At 45.2% G+C, this 19,063-nt stretch overlaps 1 protein-coding gene across 3 annotated transcripts in view; it reads left to right on the top strand.

The window, feature by feature from the left end:
* XDH (xanthine dehydrogenase) overlaps positions 1-19,063 on the top strand; it is an 83,096-nt gene that overhangs the window by 9,885 nt on the left and 54,148 nt on the right. For all 3 annotated transcript variants that reach the window (XM_048843381.2, XM_048843383.2, XM_048843385.2), the window contains 9 exons: positions 4,651-4,708; positions 8,294-8,390; positions 9,961-10,069; positions 12,266-12,392; positions 13,382-13,443; positions 14,680-14,805; positions 15,535-15,621; positions 16,402-16,543; positions 17,582-17,674. In XM_048843381.2, the coding sequence (XP_048699338.2) occupies positions 4,651-4,708; positions 8,294-8,390; positions 9,961-10,069; positions 12,266-12,392; positions 13,382-13,443; positions 14,680-14,805; positions 15,535-15,621; positions 16,402-16,543; positions 17,582-17,674 (901 nt within the window). The remainder of the gene's footprint in view (positions 1-4,650; positions 4,709-8,293; positions 8,391-9,960; positions 10,070-12,265; positions 12,393-13,381; positions 13,444-14,679; positions 14,806-15,534; positions 15,622-16,401; positions 16,544-17,581; positions 17,675-19,063) is intronic.

The following is a 19,063-nucleotide window of genomic DNA, read 5'->3' as shown; positions in this document are numbered from 1 at the left end:
CAAAGACTTGCAGCCTGTTTACTTGGGTGTGTGTGTGTGTGTGTGTGTGTGTGTGTGTGGCGGGGGAGAAGGGGGTGAATTTCACCCGTCAGTTTCAGCAATTGCTTAGTGGGAGTGTGGGACAGAGCATGCTGGAATGTAGGTGCCTTTTTGATTGAATGCTTATTTAAAAAAACAAATCAAGGTCGTAAGAAGCCAGCCCCTTCCTTGAGATTGTTGTAGTGAAGACTCTAGAATTAGAATCCCACAAAAGTCAGGAAATTCAGAGCCAGGTATGTTGGCGTATACATCCAGCTATTATAACTAGCATTATGTGACAAAATAGGCTTGAGAGGCCTGATTAGCTGTGGGAACCTGAACTCTGAATTTCTGGTCTTTTATGTGATTACAACTTAATTTTGCACTACCGTAGGCTTTTAAAAATGATCGAATGAGTATGTTACAATATGAACCAATTTTGTGCATCTTACTGTTTAAATTTGGTCCCAGCATAACCCGAAAGGCTCAGCAGCATGTTAATGAAAATCTGACTTCGCAAGTATGTTTCTCTACTTTCCCAGATCACCTGCACAAACCAGGCTCATGTGTACCTTCACACTAATGCCATTACAACGTTTGCAACTTTGTCCTTGAAAGTAGCCAACATTACTGAGATACGTATGATAATCAGGGGTGAAAGTAACTTAACGGACTTACCGGTATAAAGGGCGGCCAGGGTCTTGGGCAAGGTGGGGGGAGACTCTGGGCCCCCAGAAGGAGCAGGGCCTCTGGCAGAAGGGGTGGGGCTGGGGCCAGACTCCCCCAGCCAGCCCTTTAGTGCTGCCCGGCCCAGGCCGCCTGGGGCTCAGGGGGCGATTTAAAGGGCTCGGGGCTCTGGGTGCTGGGGCAGTAGCGGTGGCTGGGAGCCCCTGGCCCTTTAAATCACTGCCAGAGCCTCAGGCCCTTTAAATTGCTGCCGGAGCCCTGGGGTAGTGGCGGTGGCGGCTGGGAGTCCTGGGGCTCTGGTGGTGATTTAAAGGGCCAGAGGCTCCCACTGCTGCCGGGAGCCCTGGGTCCCAGGGCAGCTGCCCCTTTTGACCTCCCCTCCGCCCTCATCAGCAGCCCTGCCAGTACAGTCGGCTGTGTACCGGCAGCCACTTCCTTACCGGTATGCCGTACCGGCTTACTTTCACCTCTGATGGTAATCCCCACGCTTAATATACTTCCAAAGGAATGCTGCAAATACCTCTGTGATGCCAGTCACTTGAAAATATTATATTTGTAAAGATTTGAATAATGAGGAGTGCCAGAGTCCATTTGCCTGGCAAATTATCTGTTTTATGGTCACAAATACAGGAGCTGTATATGTAACCACTTCCCAGCTACATTTTGCACTAGCACTTTAATCAGCCAATTATAAAAATGTGGGTCTTATGGGAAAAAAAGCTCAAAGTACAGAGGGTGATAAATTATCTTATCTTGGGGAGGGAGGAAAGGTTATAAAAGTGCTCTTTGCTTCAATCAGACTTTCAAAACTGAGAGAGATTATCTTAAGTAAACTGTAACGACTGTACTTAGGACTCCTACATTGTAAGAGTCAAGAACACATTAACACATCCTATTACGCAATTTTACTGGAAATGTGCCTTAGTACTCTGTTAATACTGACGGAGCAAAACAAACCCGGCAGGCCAGAAGAAAACAAATACAAAACTTTGATTTCTGACCACAAGGGGAAGGTTCAAGTAAACCCGAGTTTTAAATCTAATAAAATAGGTAACAGTAAACAACATTACCAACAATCAAGACTGAGTTGACTGAAATTGCGCAGATTAAGATTCCGCCACACCAAAACCAGCCATTTCCAGGTTCGAGATGGGTATTAATGTCACAACTATTAATAAAACATTTAAAAAAGGTGCCAGATAAGCTTCATGTCAAGTCAGAATCAGTGCTGAATCTTAGGTTGTATCTCCAGATCCAACAAGAATTAAATAGCTTGTTACCTTAATAAATAACATCTAGCAAGAATTAAACATTTTACTGTAATAAATAACTTTCTAAGGTCAGCATTTAGGTTTAAGTGAGTATTAGTTAACTCAGTATTAGAGATGGGCATGAACCAAAATCCTGATCCAGGCAATCCTGAACTTTGGATCACTTAATAGTTCTTTGCTCATATGAACCAAACCTCTGAACTTCTTGAGGGTCTCACATCACTAACAGAATTTGTTTACATACGACCAAACCTATTAGAACATGGTGTTTGGATCAGGGCTTCTGCAGGAGAGATAATGGACTAAACTCCAAGATGCCAAGTGCTTTGTCCCTCCTTAGTCTATGTCTACATTACGAAGTTAAGTCTACTTAAGTTACATCGATATACAGCTACCGCTGTAATTAAACTGCTGCTGTATGTCCACACTATGCTTCTTGTGTCAGCAGAGCAGTCCACAGTAGCAGCTGTTGTGTTGACACAGAGAGCAGTGCACCGTGGGTAGCAATCCCACTGTGCAACTGGCCAGAGGGTGTTTTGGGAAGGGATTTCAATGCCTCATGGGAGCAAGGGCAAGGTCACATGATGGTTTCTCAATGCATCCTTTTAGGTTGCCAGCCACTTTTCAACCTGCAACCGAGCCGTCTCTGTCAGAAAGGATGGATCCTGCACTGCTGTTTGGTTTTGTGCTTTGTGTTATGAACACAAGTCTATAAGAGGAGCTCAATGGGGGGCTATTTGGCTGAGGGATGTCTTGAAGGAGCACATTAACATGGAACCACAGTAAAGTGTGTTGCTGTAGTGTGCTGAGCCTGACATTGTTTGTTTGCACCGTGCTATGAACCTTGTAATGATTGCTGTGTGTACCTGAAAAGTGACACAGTTTAAATCACTTCTTAAAGTAGCACTCAGTAATATGACCAAACGGACGTTACTGAACACTAACACAAGAAGCCCACATAAGTGTGTGTGTTTGTTGAGGGAGTGTGTGTGTGAGAGAGAGACAGTGTGCATGTTGGGCGAGTGAGGCAGAAGCTGGTGCACAGACAGGCGCTCCCCTGAACTCCCACCCCAGCTCAGTGGAGACCAGTACACCGGCAGGGTGAGGGGGACACCCTGACATCAGCCCCTGCCTCCCTCCCTGGCTCTACATAGCACAGCAGTCTCTCCTCCCACCCCCAGCATCAGCCCACCCTGTCTGCCTGCTGCTGCCGGGGAGAGCAGGATTCCATGTTAATGTTTTGAATCTGTGATTACCTCCGAGTTCTCCCACAGCTTCCTCTGCCCACAAACCCAGGAGATCCACCCCTCCCATGTAGTCCAGGCAGGAGTGTGTTTGCTGCCAGGGAGCCAGCATGCTCAGCTAGGCAGTAGCTATGTGAGCTCTCTGTGCTGAGCAATTTCAAAACTTCCTGGGGCTTTGAAAGGGGAGGGGCACGTGTCTGCGTAGCTGGTGGCAGGGCCATGGAGTTCAGAACAGTGAGCAGAGAAGTCATGGTGGGCATTGCAGGATATCTCCCGGAGCCCAGTTACGGCGATGTAAAGAATGCAGTGTTTACACTGACATTGCGTCATTGTAACTATGGGCATGGCTTCACTTGCAGTTGTAGAGCGCTGGGAGTTAAACTAGCCTTCAGGGACCGCAGCAGGGAAAACTCTGCCGAGTGTTTACTCTCTCAGCTGGAAGCGCACTGGTGTGGCCACAAAGACCAATGCATTATGATAGCTATCCCAGCATGCAAGTGGTTGCAACGTGCTTTTCAAATGCGGGTGGGGTGGGGTGGGAGTGGGTTTTTGGGAGGCTGAGAGTGTGTCAGCTTGCTGTCTTGTAAGTTCAGACAGCAGCAGACCTCCCTTCCCTCCCACCTCCCCCCCCCCCGCACCTCTCTCTCTCTCTCTCACTCACTCAAAGCAAGCAGCATTCCTCAGTAATGGTTCCTTTGTCCCAGAGCAGATAAGCAGCCAGCTGTCAGAAACGGAGCTTTGAAAGGGCATATCTGCATTCCTACAGCGAGTTCAAAACAATGACAAGAGTGGCCACTTGACTTAAGGGGATTATGGGACATTTCTGGAGGTCAATCAGAGCGCAGTCATGCAACACCTCGTTCACACTGGCGCTGCTGCGCTCCAGCGGGGGTGCAGCAAATGTTATTCCACTTGCTGAGGTGGAGTACCCAGCAGCGCTGTAGCCGCGGAGTCAGAGCGCTCTACGTGCCTTGCCAGTGTGGACGGGTAGTGAGCTAGTGCACCCGGGGCTCCTTTATTGCACTGTAACTCACAAGTGTAGCCAAGCCCTATGTTGCAAAAAGCTCTGTGCCTCTCATTGAAGTGGTTTTATTTTGAGAGAGAGGAGAGTTAAATCAGTGTGTTCACCTCCACTAGTTTTCTTGACAAAAGCTGCCTTTTTTTGACAAAACTGTGTAGTATAGACGAGGCCTTAATCTGCTGCTAACCCTGTTTCTGGGACGCTTCACTTTCCTGACCTCTATTGTGCTAAATAAGCAGATTTTAAAAGTGACAGGCAGTGGGGAAAGGGATAAAGTTCACTGGTATAATGCTGTTGATGTGAACGGAGTCGCACCAGGACTGAAGTTCATCTTCAGAGTCTGTATGTCTGTCTCTTTAGATATATAAATCTTGATTATATGTTTTACAATACTTTTCTCTTCTTTCAGGTGTTGGAAAAAAATGTGGACCCAGAAACAACTTTACTGACCTACCTACGGCGAAAATGTATCCAATGTCAGGAAGAACTGTATATGGTTTCAAATGGTTATGGCATTTTGCCGTTGTTAACTGTTGCTATCAAACCCTAACCAGACAACGTGTTTGGGGGTGAGAGCCGTATGCAGATTGGTATTATTTTGGACTGTGAGTTCATCAGCTCATCAAAGTTAAGCAGCATCAAATCTAGCTAGTACTTGGAAGGGAGGCCTCCGATAGTTGCTAGTGATTCAAGATATGACAGGGAGAGAGAATTGTACAAAAAAGAGCCCATAAAATTGAGAGAACAGTTCATTTCTAGTCACATATAAACTGCGTAGCAATTTCCTCACTGACAAATTAAGGCTGTTTCCATTTCTGTTTCAATACATGAAAACCATCGATGCAAAGAGATTCCCAACTTAGACCCTATGTCCCTTTACAAAGGTGTAGTTCGTACTTACCCCAGTCTTGCTGCCATGTTCTGGTGGGTGCACAGGGTTTGGAGGAGGAAGGAGGACTTTAGCCATGTTCGTTTTTGGGTGTGGGGCACTCGCCCGCTTGTGCTCAGGGAGCGCTAACAGCAGCGTTCTGTCTGGATGCAGCATGGGTGCACAAAGGAGTGGGGAAGAAGGCTGCTGTGTCCTCTCTCTATCTCCATGCACTGCTGTTCATGAAGGGTCACCATTTGGTTCTAGGTGTTTGAGCTTGTTAATGTGTAATTCAAATAATTTAATGTTTGGGATGATCATATTCTGTAGGGAAAGCTCCTGGTTCTGTTGTTTTCTTACAAATCCAGAGTTTATGGAAAATCTGCATGGTGAATTCTGGCTCCTTGGGAAGCTTTTCACCCACATCCTGATAAAACCGATGTGACATTGGAAGAGAAAACCCTTAGATTATGCCTTGATGGATTTCCATGAACAAGCTGTGTTCTGCTATAGTGGACACATGGTTGTGCAGAGATAATCAGTTTCATGTCAATTCCAGTGGGAACCTCAATGACATTAGTATGAAAGGGCCCAAGCCTGCTCTCATTGAAGTCAATTTGCCATGGACTTCAACAGTGGAGGGGCAAGCCTAAATTGATTATCTCAGCATGGCCATATATTTACTGCAAACAAAGGCGGTTTCTCCTTGAAAATCAGTTCTGTCTTCCTCTGCAGTGCCCGATCCAATTCACTGTAAACAATGATAAATAATTATAAATAATAATATATGATTTTGACACAGCACCTCTCATCCTAGAAGCTTGCAAAAGTTTGTCTTCTGACATTCCTCAGATAAACCCAGATGATTTGTGGATGATATGAAAAGCCCTAATATGTTTCTGGGGTTCAGTGGGCATTTTTCCTGGGTTTGATACTACATGTTCTCTCTGTGCAAAAAACTCTTGTTGAGGTCAATGGGATTTCAGTGTACAAAGGGCTTATGGGACTGCGCCCTGAGTTAAGACTACTAGGAGGATCCAATATACGCAGGGTGAAATTCAACCTGAGCAAGAACTGATTGGAAGGAGAAAATCACCACTAGAATAGTTTGGTAGATTCCTCCCGTATCATCTTGTTGTGAGATATAGGAGATGCTCTCCACCCCTGTAGATGAGCTCATGGGGCCAGCCGATGCACCTGGTAGATCCCCCTGTGCCTCTCTACTGGTTCCAGCTCCCAGCACCTCCTTCCTTTGGGCTCCATTAGAACCATGCTACTGGGGACTTCCCTTGGCTATGGCTGCCCCTTTGCAAGAGAGGTCCCCAAGAAAAGGTAATACAGCCCCAGGAAATAAGAACTCCTTTATTTTCCTGCATGCACTCATGTACTTTTCTTTGTATGTGTGACGTATTTGCTCATGTATATTCATCTTTCTGTATGTGCAATAAACTGACATATGGGTGATGGATTTATGGAGTAGACAACCTCAATGAGACTACTCAAAAGTTAGACACATGCTCAAGTACCCTGCTGAATCAGGGACTTTCTTTAATTCCTGTTGTTATCCATGAATCTCCATAGCTATTGCACTTACAGGAGAGAACTTCTGTTTTCATCAACTCTTTTTAGTTAAGTTGTTTCTACAGACTCCTGAATTTGACCATCAGAAACAAATTTTGAAAATTGGGCTCTAAATCTGTCTGACTAAAATTGGCTACCTATGTTTTTGCTGACTTAGTTTTCTGAAGTTATATGTTTTTGTGTGTACCAGCACCTACCTTTTTGCTCACTTACTTGTTCCACATGTTTGTATTGGTGTCAAAATCTCAGATGCAGGTACAGAAACATATACCCCCATAGAATCTGCTTCAGTACAGACCCCTGCCCCCCCCACTGACCGGAAATCCCTAGTTATCATCTATTGCCTCACACTGGAACCCATATGGGGTATCATCAAACTACTACAACCCATATTTGATGGGGACCACATCCTGAAACAAATCTTTCCTGAACCCACTCTTTTGGCCTTCAAACAACTCCACAAACCTTGTCAAGCTCATCATCAGAACCACAGACCAGGACCCGCCAACTCAAAGCGGCACCAGACCCTGCCAGAACAATAGATGCAAAACCTGCAGACATATCTCCACTGCTACAATGACCAGTACACCCCACAACACACCTTTCCAGATCTATGGGTCCTACACATGCTTATTGCAACATGTGGTGTATCTCATCCAGTGCACTAAATGCCTCATAACAAATCTGTGGGTGAAACCAGCCAATCACTACACTCTTGAATGAACTTACACAGAAAAATTATAAAAACCAAAAACACTGTATCACCCTTGGGTAAGCATTTTTTACAAACCGATCACTCCATACCTGATCTTTCAATACTTGTCCTCAAAGGAAACCTGCACAACACCTTCAGAAGTGAGCCTCGGAACTTAAATTCATAACAAGACATTAAAAATGATGGACTTGACAGAGATGCTGGTTTCATGGCTCATTACAACAATTTGTAACACACCTGCCTGCTAATCTGCTATAGTCCACTTCAAACCCCTTTTGAATAACAGTCTAATTCTTATTGCCCACTCCATTTCAAGTGGCTGCCTACAACGTGTACCCCTTATGCTTAACAGTCAGTCCCAACTTGTGTCTAGCTCAGATACTCTGATTTCCTTCCCCAGATCTGAAGAAGAGCTTTGTGTAGCTCTAAACCTTGTACCTTCCACCCATAGATGTTGGTCCAGTAAACTATATTACTTCACGTTCCTTGTCTCTCTCATATCTTGGGACCAATATGAATACAACGACACTGCAAAAAAAAATTTTCAGCAGTATTTCCTCCCCCTTCCTGTTTTTTCGGGTCAAAATTTGAAAAATTGTTGAAAAACGTCAAGATTCAGAAAATTTTAACCAGCTCTAATAAGCGTATTGGGTAGTTAACTGCTTATGGTCAGATCTTTGTGTGTCCGTCCTGTAGTCTTCACATCAGTAGTTGAGGCTTTGCTTCTGTAAAAACTAAGTTGTTGATAAGGGAAAGTGTGAAGAAAATTAGGAACTCAGTTTTCAGCCAGAACCTTTGGAAAACTTTGGCTGTAAAAGGGTTGTGGGCTGTACATTTGCCAGGGCTATTGCTATGCTTCTGTATTTTCCTTAGCGCTTGTTCTCTCAGTGGGGCTACCTGGAACCAAGCTAGGCTGTGGAGAAGGTGGATGTGGTGCTTGCACTGTTATGATATCCAAGTTTGACAACTCCCAGAAGAAAATCGTGTATCCTTTGCAAGCTGAACCTGTAAACTGAGATGGAAATGAAAATAGTCATGAATCCAGGGATGCAGCACTGTTTATGATTAAATAAATGTTGTTATATAACGTTACGGTTCTGCCAAAGCCTCAATCCACAATTTAGGACGTAAACTCAGCAGATACAAGAAGTTATTTCCTCTAATGATATTGTACAATGCTTATGAAGATTTTACATCTTGTCTTGAAGCATGTGCACAGGCTCTTGTGACAGACCAGATGTCAGCTTAGATGGTGTTTCCTGATATGGTAACCTTTATAACCCTAATGTAGCATTCTCCTGTTGCAATGCAGCCCAGCATTTGCCCTGGAAAGAGTAAAATAACAATTACCCTGCTAGGATCTTTATCACTATTACATTTCTGGAATCATCTTGCTGCTGTGTGCCTGTCGATATCCACTGTATCTGCAGATATCCATTTAATCTGCAAAAAAGTTATTTCTGTTTGGCACATGGAATTATGTCATTCTCAGTTCTTGATCGTTTGTGGAGCTAAACAATGAAATCAAACCAAGAAGAAGTAAAACACTGATTATTCTTTCTGTCGAGAATGGCAGAAGCTTCATATAGTGAAAATGCCATGGGTATTTTACCGTGGGTTGGTGAACATCTCTAATGAGGTCAAAGGCTGACCAAGAAAAGAAAAAGTATGGTTCTCATTAATAAATCTCTTCAATCATTCTGTCCCCTAGCAGCCAGAATATTCATTTATGTAATTTATTTTTGGGGCTACAAAGGCTGCAGAGATCAGGAGAGTTAATTATGGGGAAAGTTCTGGCTACATTGTTTGATTTAATCTTTTATCAGAGACATTTTCACTTTGTTCACCACCTACAAGAGGTGTGTCTGAGCACAGGGCTGGAAGCCAGGAACTCCACAGTTATTATTCCCAGCTTTCACATGTCGCGTGGGCAAGTCATTTGACATCTCTGCCTCTGTTTCCCTATTTGCTGTATACTCATTTAAACTACCTACAGAGACGTTGTGAGGACTAATTAGTTAGTTTAATGTTTATAAGTGCTTTGAGAAGAATTAGTGCTGTTAGCCCTGGACCAAATCCTGCAGTTCTTGCTCAGGTGAAGTCACTGGGAGTTTTGCTTGAGTTTGGGCTGCAGGATTTGGCTGGTTGTTAATAAGTATGTCCAGTCTGTTCTGTCTAATTTAGGTTTGAACGCTACACCCATCACCATGGCATCTGAGTTCCTTTCAGAGGTGCATTAAGCAACAAAGGGTGCATTTGGAAATTTCCACTTGGCCCTTCCCATCCAATGAAGAAGGTCTAGATATGTCCCTGAGGGTGTCAGACTTCACTAGGACTCTGCCTTGTCTGAATGGAGCTGTCATGACTCCAGTGTTTTGTCACAGGCAACATTACTTTTTTTTAGCCCATTTGCTTATCATAACCAGGCTGCCTGGAATTGTAACTGTATATATCAGAGGCTGCAAAGCAGGCAAACCTCATGATTCCCTGTTTCCTTTGCTGAGCACCGCTGGCAAATGATTTTACAAACGAATGACCTTAACTTACGGTACTAGCCACTACTCTGTAAATGCTTGTCTGTTCCCCATCTGCGCATTGCATCGCGTAGCAGTGACTACTGTTGAAGGCATAGGGAGCACAAAGACAAGGTTGCATCCTGTCCAGGTGAGCTGTCTCTGCCGTTAAGTCTTAAGACAATGTAACCTGTGGCAGGCATCTTTTGCGGACTCACCCTGTTAGCGTAGGGCTCTAACACCTGGTAAGTTACTGCTTTCTGCTGACCCCCTGGGGGGCATGCATGGCTTGTTAGCTCTGCCCTGGATATAAGGGAGGTGGGAACAGCTCCTTGGGCAGTAGGACCACGGGCCTGGGACAGACAGCTTCTACTGGAGGAACTCTTGGAACAGCCTACCCTGGGAGGAATACTTGGGCTGAGGTTTAGCTTGTGTTGTTCTTACTTTCCTTGTTAATAAAGCCAAAGCCCGGAGGCTGTGGGTTTCACCTTAGACTGCATGCACAGACTTTGCTCGTAGTGGGAATGGCACCTAAGCACATGTCTACATTGTAACTCTCTGTTATAAGCAAACATGATATTAGGTCTCATTCCAGCTACACCGCTAGTGTTCTTGCTTTGGCCCTGCAACGTTGTATTGATCCAAGTCCTACACCAGGAGTGATTTTGTGGCTAAAGCACAGGACTGGGAGCAGGGCTGTGCAGGGCCTAGGTAGAATAAAAAGTGCAGTTTTCCCAAGGGTCCCCCAAAATGATAGGTGGGTGGCTGCGGCAAATCTGAGTGAGAGGTATTGTGACCTGGTGCATGGGGTTGCAGTGCTACTCCTGCTTGGCGCCCACCATCCATAGTGTGAAAAGTGACTCCCCTGCCCCAGCTGGGCCCACATCCCACTGTTGCTGGTGTTGGCATCATTGAACCAGACCTGAGGCAACCCACCATGCTGAGAGCCCAGAGGTAGGAGTATGGTCGGGGGTTGGGAATACCACTCCAACTGGCAGAGCTCCAACTGGGGCCAGAGCTCAGGGAGAGGCAGGACTGGAAGCGGCTCCTTGGCTGCATGCAGGCAGAACCGCCACCATCCTCATGGGATGGACAGCAACACTACAGACCTGGGCCCTCTCTTACCTGCCATCCCCTCTCGTCTTCTTTAACCTCTTTCATCTCTATAGTAATACTTTGGAAGGGCTGGGGGCCTAAGTTTCAGATTTTGTCCTTTCTGGGCTCCTTGAAACCTCTGTGGGGCCCTGACTGGGAGTTAGGAAATCTAAGTTCTATTCTTGGCTCTGCCTTGGCCTTCCTGGATGACCTTAGTCAGGAACTCTGTGTGCCTCAGTTTCTCTACCTATAACATTCGGATATTATCATTTATCCCCCTCACAGGGGCATTGCTGGGGATTAATTTAGTAATGTTTCCAAAGGGTTCTGGAAGTTGTGAGAGAAATGCAACGTGTTACTATTATACACTGGTAATACTACATTGCAGTGTTTGGAGTCACTAGTTGTTTCATCTTTGCTAGAGATGCTGCCCTTGAGATGGAAATTAAGTTTTCCTCTCCACATATCTAGCAGTTTGTATAGATTCTTTCCATGATGGTAAACCATAAAGAGAGAACACTTAGACCTAAAGTGAGATGGATGGAGATTGGGTGGGTCCAATTGGATAGAGCTTGTTCCTTTCCCTACCATCTCCCCACCCCGCAGAATCCAAACACTTAAGCTTTGAGGGAAAAGGGTTTGAAATCCAAAGGCACATCTGATTCTGACCAATAGCCCCTATCTTTATGATGGAGCAAATGGAAACCCAGGGACTCAGATACTCCTGGGGTGAAATCCTGGCCCCAAAGAATTCTATGGCAAAACTCCCATCAATTTCAGTAGGCCAAGATTTAGGGTTTTTTTTTGAAATCTAGATCCCAATTTTGCAGTATGAGTTCTCGTGAGTCTGTTTGAAACCAATCTGAATGGACTAAGGTCTTGTCTACACTACAGGGAAAAGTCGATCTAAGCTACGCAGTTTGAGTTAAGTGAATAACGTAACTCAGGTTGACGTAGCTTAGATATACTTAACGCAGAGTCCACACTAAATGATGTCGATGGGAGACGCTCTCCCGTGGACTCCCCTTACTCTTCTTGATCCAGTGGAGCACAGGAGTCGATGGGAGAGTGCTAAATCGGCTGCTGATGGATCAATCGCTGCGTGTTGATCCCCCGGTAAGTGTAGACAAGCCCTAAGTCCTTTGGGAGGGTCTGCCCAGAGACGTGAGGAAGCACTGACTAGTGAGGTCAGGAAATCAGTGTAGTGCTGCTAACAAGATCTGTTTGTGTTTTGGTCACTTTTTCCTCTCAGGAGAGAATAGCAAAAAGCCATGGATCGCAGTGTGGCTTTTGCACTCCTGGCATTGTCATGTCCATGTATACATTACTTCGCAACAGACCTCAACCAAACATGGAGGAGATCGAAGAGAATTTCCAAGGTAATGCCTATTCCAAAACAGATCTGCAGGCATGCATCTTGTGCTTTTTCGGGGCTACATTTCCCTCCCCAAGTGGGACAGAGTGCACCTAACCTGATTGCTTTAAAACTGGCCAGTTACTATCAAAGTAAGACCTGGATTGTCCAGAATGAGCTGTTCACAGTACATTGCTCATGGGTGTGAAATGAACAGATTCTGTCCGGAAATAGACAGTGGAGAATTCCCATTGTTGTTGTGAATTATCTGCATTACCATAGTGCATAGGAGCCCCAGTCATATACCAGAGCCCCATGGTGCTAGTTGCTGTGCAAACACAGAACAAAAGGGTGGTCTCTGCCATAAAGAGCTTACAAACTAAATAAATCACCTTCTGGTGGGTGGGGGAAACTCCTTGCTGGCATAGAGCCAATGGAGATGACAGATCTTGCTTCTGACCCAACCAGCAGCCCCACATATAGGGGTGTGCCCAGGGTTGGGGATGTGGAGGAGCAAAACTCCGTTATGCCAGTTCTCCTCTTGTGTAGGTTAGCGCAGTCCCTTGGCTGCTTTAACTAAGGCTGCGGCTGGGATTGGGCTCGTGCTGAATCAGGGAGTTGTGACCAGCAGTACAGTGGCCACCCCTGCTGAAGAGAGGTCAGCCACGGAAGAGAAATGAGCTCTGTGTTGCTCCAGACATTAGATAATCGGCATGTTGAGATTAAACACATGCAATCAAGGCAGCTGAATACTAAATAGAGATAGTTGGAAATTTTTGAAATGTCTGTGAAAATTTTCATTGCGATTTTGAATTTCTACATAAAAAAGAGAGTGGGGAATTTTGTGCAGAAATATTCTCAAAATTTCACTTCCCCCCATTTTCTGATCAGCTCTGTCTAATGCTGAGCTGGTTATTGTGGGGAAAAACACTCACAAAATCAGCCTCTGATATGTGCACAGAAATTCTTGACTGAATGACTCTTAACCTTTATCCCTTTGCACTGGCCATGCAGGAAACTTGTGTCGCTGTACAGGATACAGACCCATTCTGCAGGGGTACAGGACATTTGCTAAAGTAAGTGGCCTCATATAACATTACAAATTTCTGCAAGGCATTCAGCAGGCTGACTTGCTCAACTGTTGATAAAATACACTGTTGGACTGGGAGAAAAAGGGAATACATTTGCCAACCAGCATCCCCCCTCCCCTCCGCCACTCCCCAACCAATCCTAAACAGAGCCCTGGATCCTGTTAGTACATATGTTACATACTGATAACATGATGAGACCTACTCGTTAATGGCAGTTGCTCAGTTGCTTTAATAACTAGAGTGCTCAGTGCAGTGGTCCCATGTCAGGTCACCAGTAAGCAGGCCTCTTTTAACAGTGCTTTTGCTAAGGCTCTTAAAAATACAGCATCCCACAAAACAAAGCAGTTCCCAGATCACCCGGGTATGTGCAGGTATAGAAAGGTGCCTAACTACGGTGCATGACGAGGGACATACAACTGCAGAGTCCGGTTGGGTAATTACTTTCATGAGAATTGAACTGCAAAACTAAAATGACAGTGGTGTTAAGCTGAAATGTTAGCGCTGAATAGACCCTTCCCCCCAACACCCAACACCCAGGTGGGGTGGGGCATTAAGCACAGCCATACACTTTTTACTTATCATTTTAAAAAAAGTCTCCTCCCTGGGGGGTTGCATGGAGAAATGAAGCACCTATATACTACATTGATTGGTATTATGGGCGTTCCTCAGATGGGTAGTGAACACCAGGACATAAAGCAATGATTTAGCATGGTGCATATTATTCTGTGTAAAGGATGAAATTATAGGTAGTTGTGAAACCCATCAGACACTGGAGCAATCTCATAGGCTATCAGGGTTGGAAGGGACCTCAGGAGATCATCTAGTCCAACCTCCTGCTCAAAGCAGGACCAATCCCCAATTTTTGCCCCAGATCCCTAAATGGCCCCCTCAAGGATTGAACTCACAACCTTGGGTTTAGCAAGCTAATGCTCAAACCACTGACCTATCCCTAAGGAGGTGGTGGAAGTGCTACTACTTGGGTTATTTAAAACTAAACGGCATAGAATACGCTGTAAGGGGCCATTCAGACCCGCTGTAAGGGGCCATTCAGACCCACTGAAAGGGAGAGACCTAATTATTTGGCATCTTCCATTTCCAATTCCTCTGTTCTTATGATAGAAATTATAAATGGGGGACCAATTGCTTTTGCAAGTGGATGAAACCTATTTAGCTTGCTTGAAATCTCCAGGTTTTTCTCTAAGCAGTTTTTTGCCTGTGTAGGACTGGAGTTGCTGTGGGAAAGGAATCAATGGCCCAGGCTGCTGTATGGCTGGAAAGGATGGAGGCTGTTGTGGTGGAAAAGTCAATGACACAGGTTGCTGCATGAACGAGAAAGAAGACAATGCAGTAAGGCCTTGCCACACCTTTATTTTTTCTCCTCTTCTTTCTTTTCACTATCCTTTGTTAGTGTTTTGTAATTTAACTTTTGTTTTGTACGTGCCAAAGCCTGAATCTTTACTCTGATTTTATTCAGACAAAGCACCTCAGACTGTGGGCTTGTCTATACTTAAAATGCTCTAGCAGCACTGCTTTAGCACTTCAGTGTAGACACTACCTATGCCAATGGGAGGGCTCTCCCTTCAGCATATGTAATCCACCTCCCCGAGAGGCGGTAGCTAGGTCGATGGAAGAATTTTTTGTCGACCTAGCACTGTCTACACAGGGACACAGGCCAGCTTAACAGCACTGTTCAGAGTGTGGATTTTTCACACCCTGACCAGGCCCCACTTTGCTTTTATTTGATCCGTGCTCAGGCAAATCTACCATTGATTCTGTTCAATTATCCCAGTCTAACATTGCTATAAGTGAGACTGGAATAAAACTCTGTGTGTTTAGCCAGGCAAACTCCTGCTAAGGACAGATAAATATAAGTGGGGAGCTCAAGAACTGGGCCATTGTTTAATTCATCAGTCTGCGTCATTCCACTCTATTAGTTGTACTGTTCATCATTTAACGAAATATTGAAAAGCATTGTGTCAGAAAGGAAAAATGAACCAGAGTTACATGTAGACAGAGTTAAGTCCTCTTGTTTTGAGAAAAGAAATTTCTCTAACAGCAATTTGCTTTGTTTAACAGGCAATGGTGTCCTCCATCTTGTTCAACCCGGCTGAATTCCATCCTTTGGATCCCACACAGGAGCCTATCTTCCCTCCAGAGTTGCTGGTAGGTGGATTCATGCAGCAATGAATTCAGCTCATTGGCCTGATTCTATAACATGGGATTTGAGTGACCTCTTGCCCCAAGGAGCTTACAGTGTAAAAGACAGACACCAATAAAATAAGAAACACTTGCTGACCTGGAGCAGGCAGTAGCATTCCAGTCTTTCACATAAGAGCCCTGCCAGAAGAGGCTTTCCATGGGATACACAGGATAAGTGGAATCAGTGCATCCCCCAGCAGCCTGAGCCAAGCCATTTCCAGTCAGCACTACTCACTCTCAGAGCTGCTCTAGCTTTCTCTCCGATCATCCCGCACCTCCCTATGAAGGAACAGTTATGGAGGCTTGTGACCCTGCTATCCCAGGCTGGGCAGACTTTCTACCAGCAGATGCCCTGCACAGTGATCATAGCCCAGGGTTGGGTCCACGAGGTGGGTGTGTTTTCTGCCTCCTATACATTTAACAAATCACCCTTAAAACTCAGTTGTTAGTTCCACGGCTGCTGGCAGCTCCCCCAGACCCAACCCAACATTATCCAGTGCGCTGGTGCTCCCTTCGTGAGGGTCACACTGAGTTTGTTTATGCCAACACCAGCTCCCTCTGTTTCATTTGTAAGAAGTTCCCGTGTTACTGGAGGGCAGCGACATTGGGCTGACTCCTAGCTAGTTTCCTCTTCCTAATAAGCAGCAGTCATGTGATGAGGAGAATTGGCAAAAAGAAAGCTGGGGCAGGGATTCTTGATGGAAGCATTTTACAGTCTGAGTCCGTCCCATTTTATTTTCTCAGATGCAGAAAGACAAACCCCAGGAACAGCTGTGCTTCAAAGGCGAGCGTGTGATGTGGATACAGCCCACGACACTCGAGGAGCTGCTGGCGCTCAAGGCTCAGTACCCCAAGGCTAAGCTCGTTGTAGGGAACACAGAAGTTGGTAAGAGGAAGAGCTGAGGTTCAGTTTCAGCAGTTGCTAAAGTTATCCACAGAAAGGTTTTCCCAAGCATAATGCAAAACCAGTTTGGACTTCCTTAAAACTGCCTGAGTTAAACCCCTGTGGGAGTGGTTTCTGAAGGGCATGTCAGGGAGGATTTTACTTCTTCCCACATGGATCAGTCTCATGAACATCCTTGTGTCCTGTTTGTTGAAGCAAGCTAAATAAGTGCTAATTCAGATCGGTGGGCCTTTCGTTCTAACTTGCTGCCAGTTATTAATGGGTTATTGACAAGAAGAGGTACACAGATACATAACATCCTGCTCTGGTTTTTGCAGGAAGGGAAGAAAGGCACTGAAAATGTACTTAGGTGAATCCAGTAATGAAACTTTCAGCCATTTGCCTGAAGTTGTCCAGGGACTGGGCAAACCTCTTGGGATGTGAGGGTTTGCAGTGCTCTCAAACTTTTTTTTTTTTTTTTTGCAGGGGGTGGAGAGGGAGAGAGAGATTTGCAAAGCCAGTCTGATTTCATGAACAATTCCCCTCCTGATATCTCATCCTATTTTCCCACTCAAGTGCTATTCAGCGTAACATGATGATAGCAATGAGTCAGTAATGTCCGCATGCAGTCTGGGAGCTCCTTCACAGGGGAAGAGGTTGGTGGGTATTGCAGATTGGAGGGACATCTCATGAATTCTAGCCCTAAAATTTCATTATGCAAATACCACCATTGGCCAGTGATAAATGTGACCCTTCTTCAGGAACTCTTTAAGCTGTTACATAACCGGTATAATGACAGGTTTCAGAGTAACAGCCGTGTTAGTCTGTATTCGCAAAAAGAAAAGGAGGACTTGTGGCACCTTAGAGACTAACCAATTTATTTGAGCATGAGCTTTCGTGAGCTACAGCTCACTTCATCGGATGCATACCGTGGAAAGATATACATACCGGTATAAGATGTGGTCACTGATCTTTGTTACACAATAATGCTGTCTTTTCCCTGAGAAGCATCTAACTCAGGGAGTCTTGTTTTTCCTTGAGGTATTGAGATGAAGTTAAAGAACATGCTGTATCCAGTGATAATAGCACCAGCTTGGATCCCTGAAATGACCTTTGTTCAGCACACCGAGGAGGGTAGGTAATGAGTATTCCATAATGCTATGCAGTCAGTGTGGTCTTTGGGAAAAGTACAAGGGAGGGGCTAGGTGCACGTCCCCAAAAAACGGAGAAACTAGAACTGCTTTGATTAGGATGAAGGGCCCCCTTCTTTTATTCCCATCACCTTTTCTGAGGCCAGATCTGTTCAGCTTATTCATGCTAGGAGTCCCACTGAAATCAATAGGACAAGTTGCATGAGTAAGGGAAGCACACGTTAGCCGCTCATCATTATTTTGAGATTAATTAGTTGAATTGTTTCCCCTTTACTGGGACTAGATGGGGGGGAAGGCAGATCTGAGTTAAATTTCAATACAAAGATTTCACAATGCCCAGATGTTGTAAAGATGTGGAAACACATAGTAGTAAGGGCCAGGAATGGTCATTACTGAGAAAAATATTAGAAATTTCATAGCAGTTCCATGTGAGGTGGTTTATGCAAATTTATGGGTTAATTTGCATATTAACAAATAATTTGCAAGTGACCACAATCTTTCATTTTAAAAAATTGTGCTTATAAGGCAGTGGTTTGATAGCCCATGTGAATGAAGTCCTGAACTTATCTGGCTGGCAGAAGCAGTATGCCAGTATGCCCTGCCAGTATGACTCAACCTCTAGGGATACGTCTACGCTGCAATGTAAGCACAGGGTTAGGGAACCTTGGGCTTGAGCATCTACGTTGTAGACTTTTCTAACCCATGCTCAAATCTAGGGCTCTGGCATCCACCCTGCAGGGTGCAGACCCAAGTCAAAATAACCATATTCCAGAGTCCCTAGCGCTCCCTCTCCTTCCCCCCACCCCCAAATATGGATGCTCTAGTCCTAGGACCACGGTGCCCTGTGGGAAAGTTTGCTGCCCACCCTGCACATTAGCAGGAATCAGCTCGCTTTGCAAAAGGCGTGATCAGTTTGTGCTCCTTTGCAAACCCAGGAGGCGCTCTGATAGTGTGCTTGCAGGTTGGTGATCAGAATACAATGCGTTAACGCTGACCTGAGTGTCTGCCACTTGCAAAGGCGGGGTGGCTTCCATTTCCAATAGAGTGAATGGCAGATTTTTGGGATAAAGAGGAGTAAGGAAATTGTCCCATGGAATTGTGGGATACATCTGGCTGACTCCCAGGACCCGAGTCAAGTGGGGCAATAGGGCTTGGACTCTGGGTCCTGACATAACTTGAGCATGGATCCTCCAGCCCTGAAGAATCCTGAGACCATGGGTCTGAGCCGTGAGTTAGTACACTTGCAGTGTAGTCACAAGGGGGTTAGACTTGAATCCAGGCTCAGGCCTGGGCTTACGTTGCAGTGTAGACACACTCTAGAAGTAATTCAGTATCCATGGTCCAATGCAGTTCTTCACCTCTTTGTTGAGTG

The sequence above is a fragment of the Caretta caretta genome, chromosome 3 (genome assembly GCF_965140235.1).
Source record: "Caretta caretta isolate rCarCar2 chromosome 3, rCarCar1.hap1, whole genome shotgun sequence".
NCBI lineage: Eukaryota > Metazoa > Chordata > Testudines > Cheloniidae > Caretta > Caretta caretta.
Note: the sequence above shows the minus strand (reverse complement) of the source record. Positions and strands in the feature narration are given on the sequence as shown.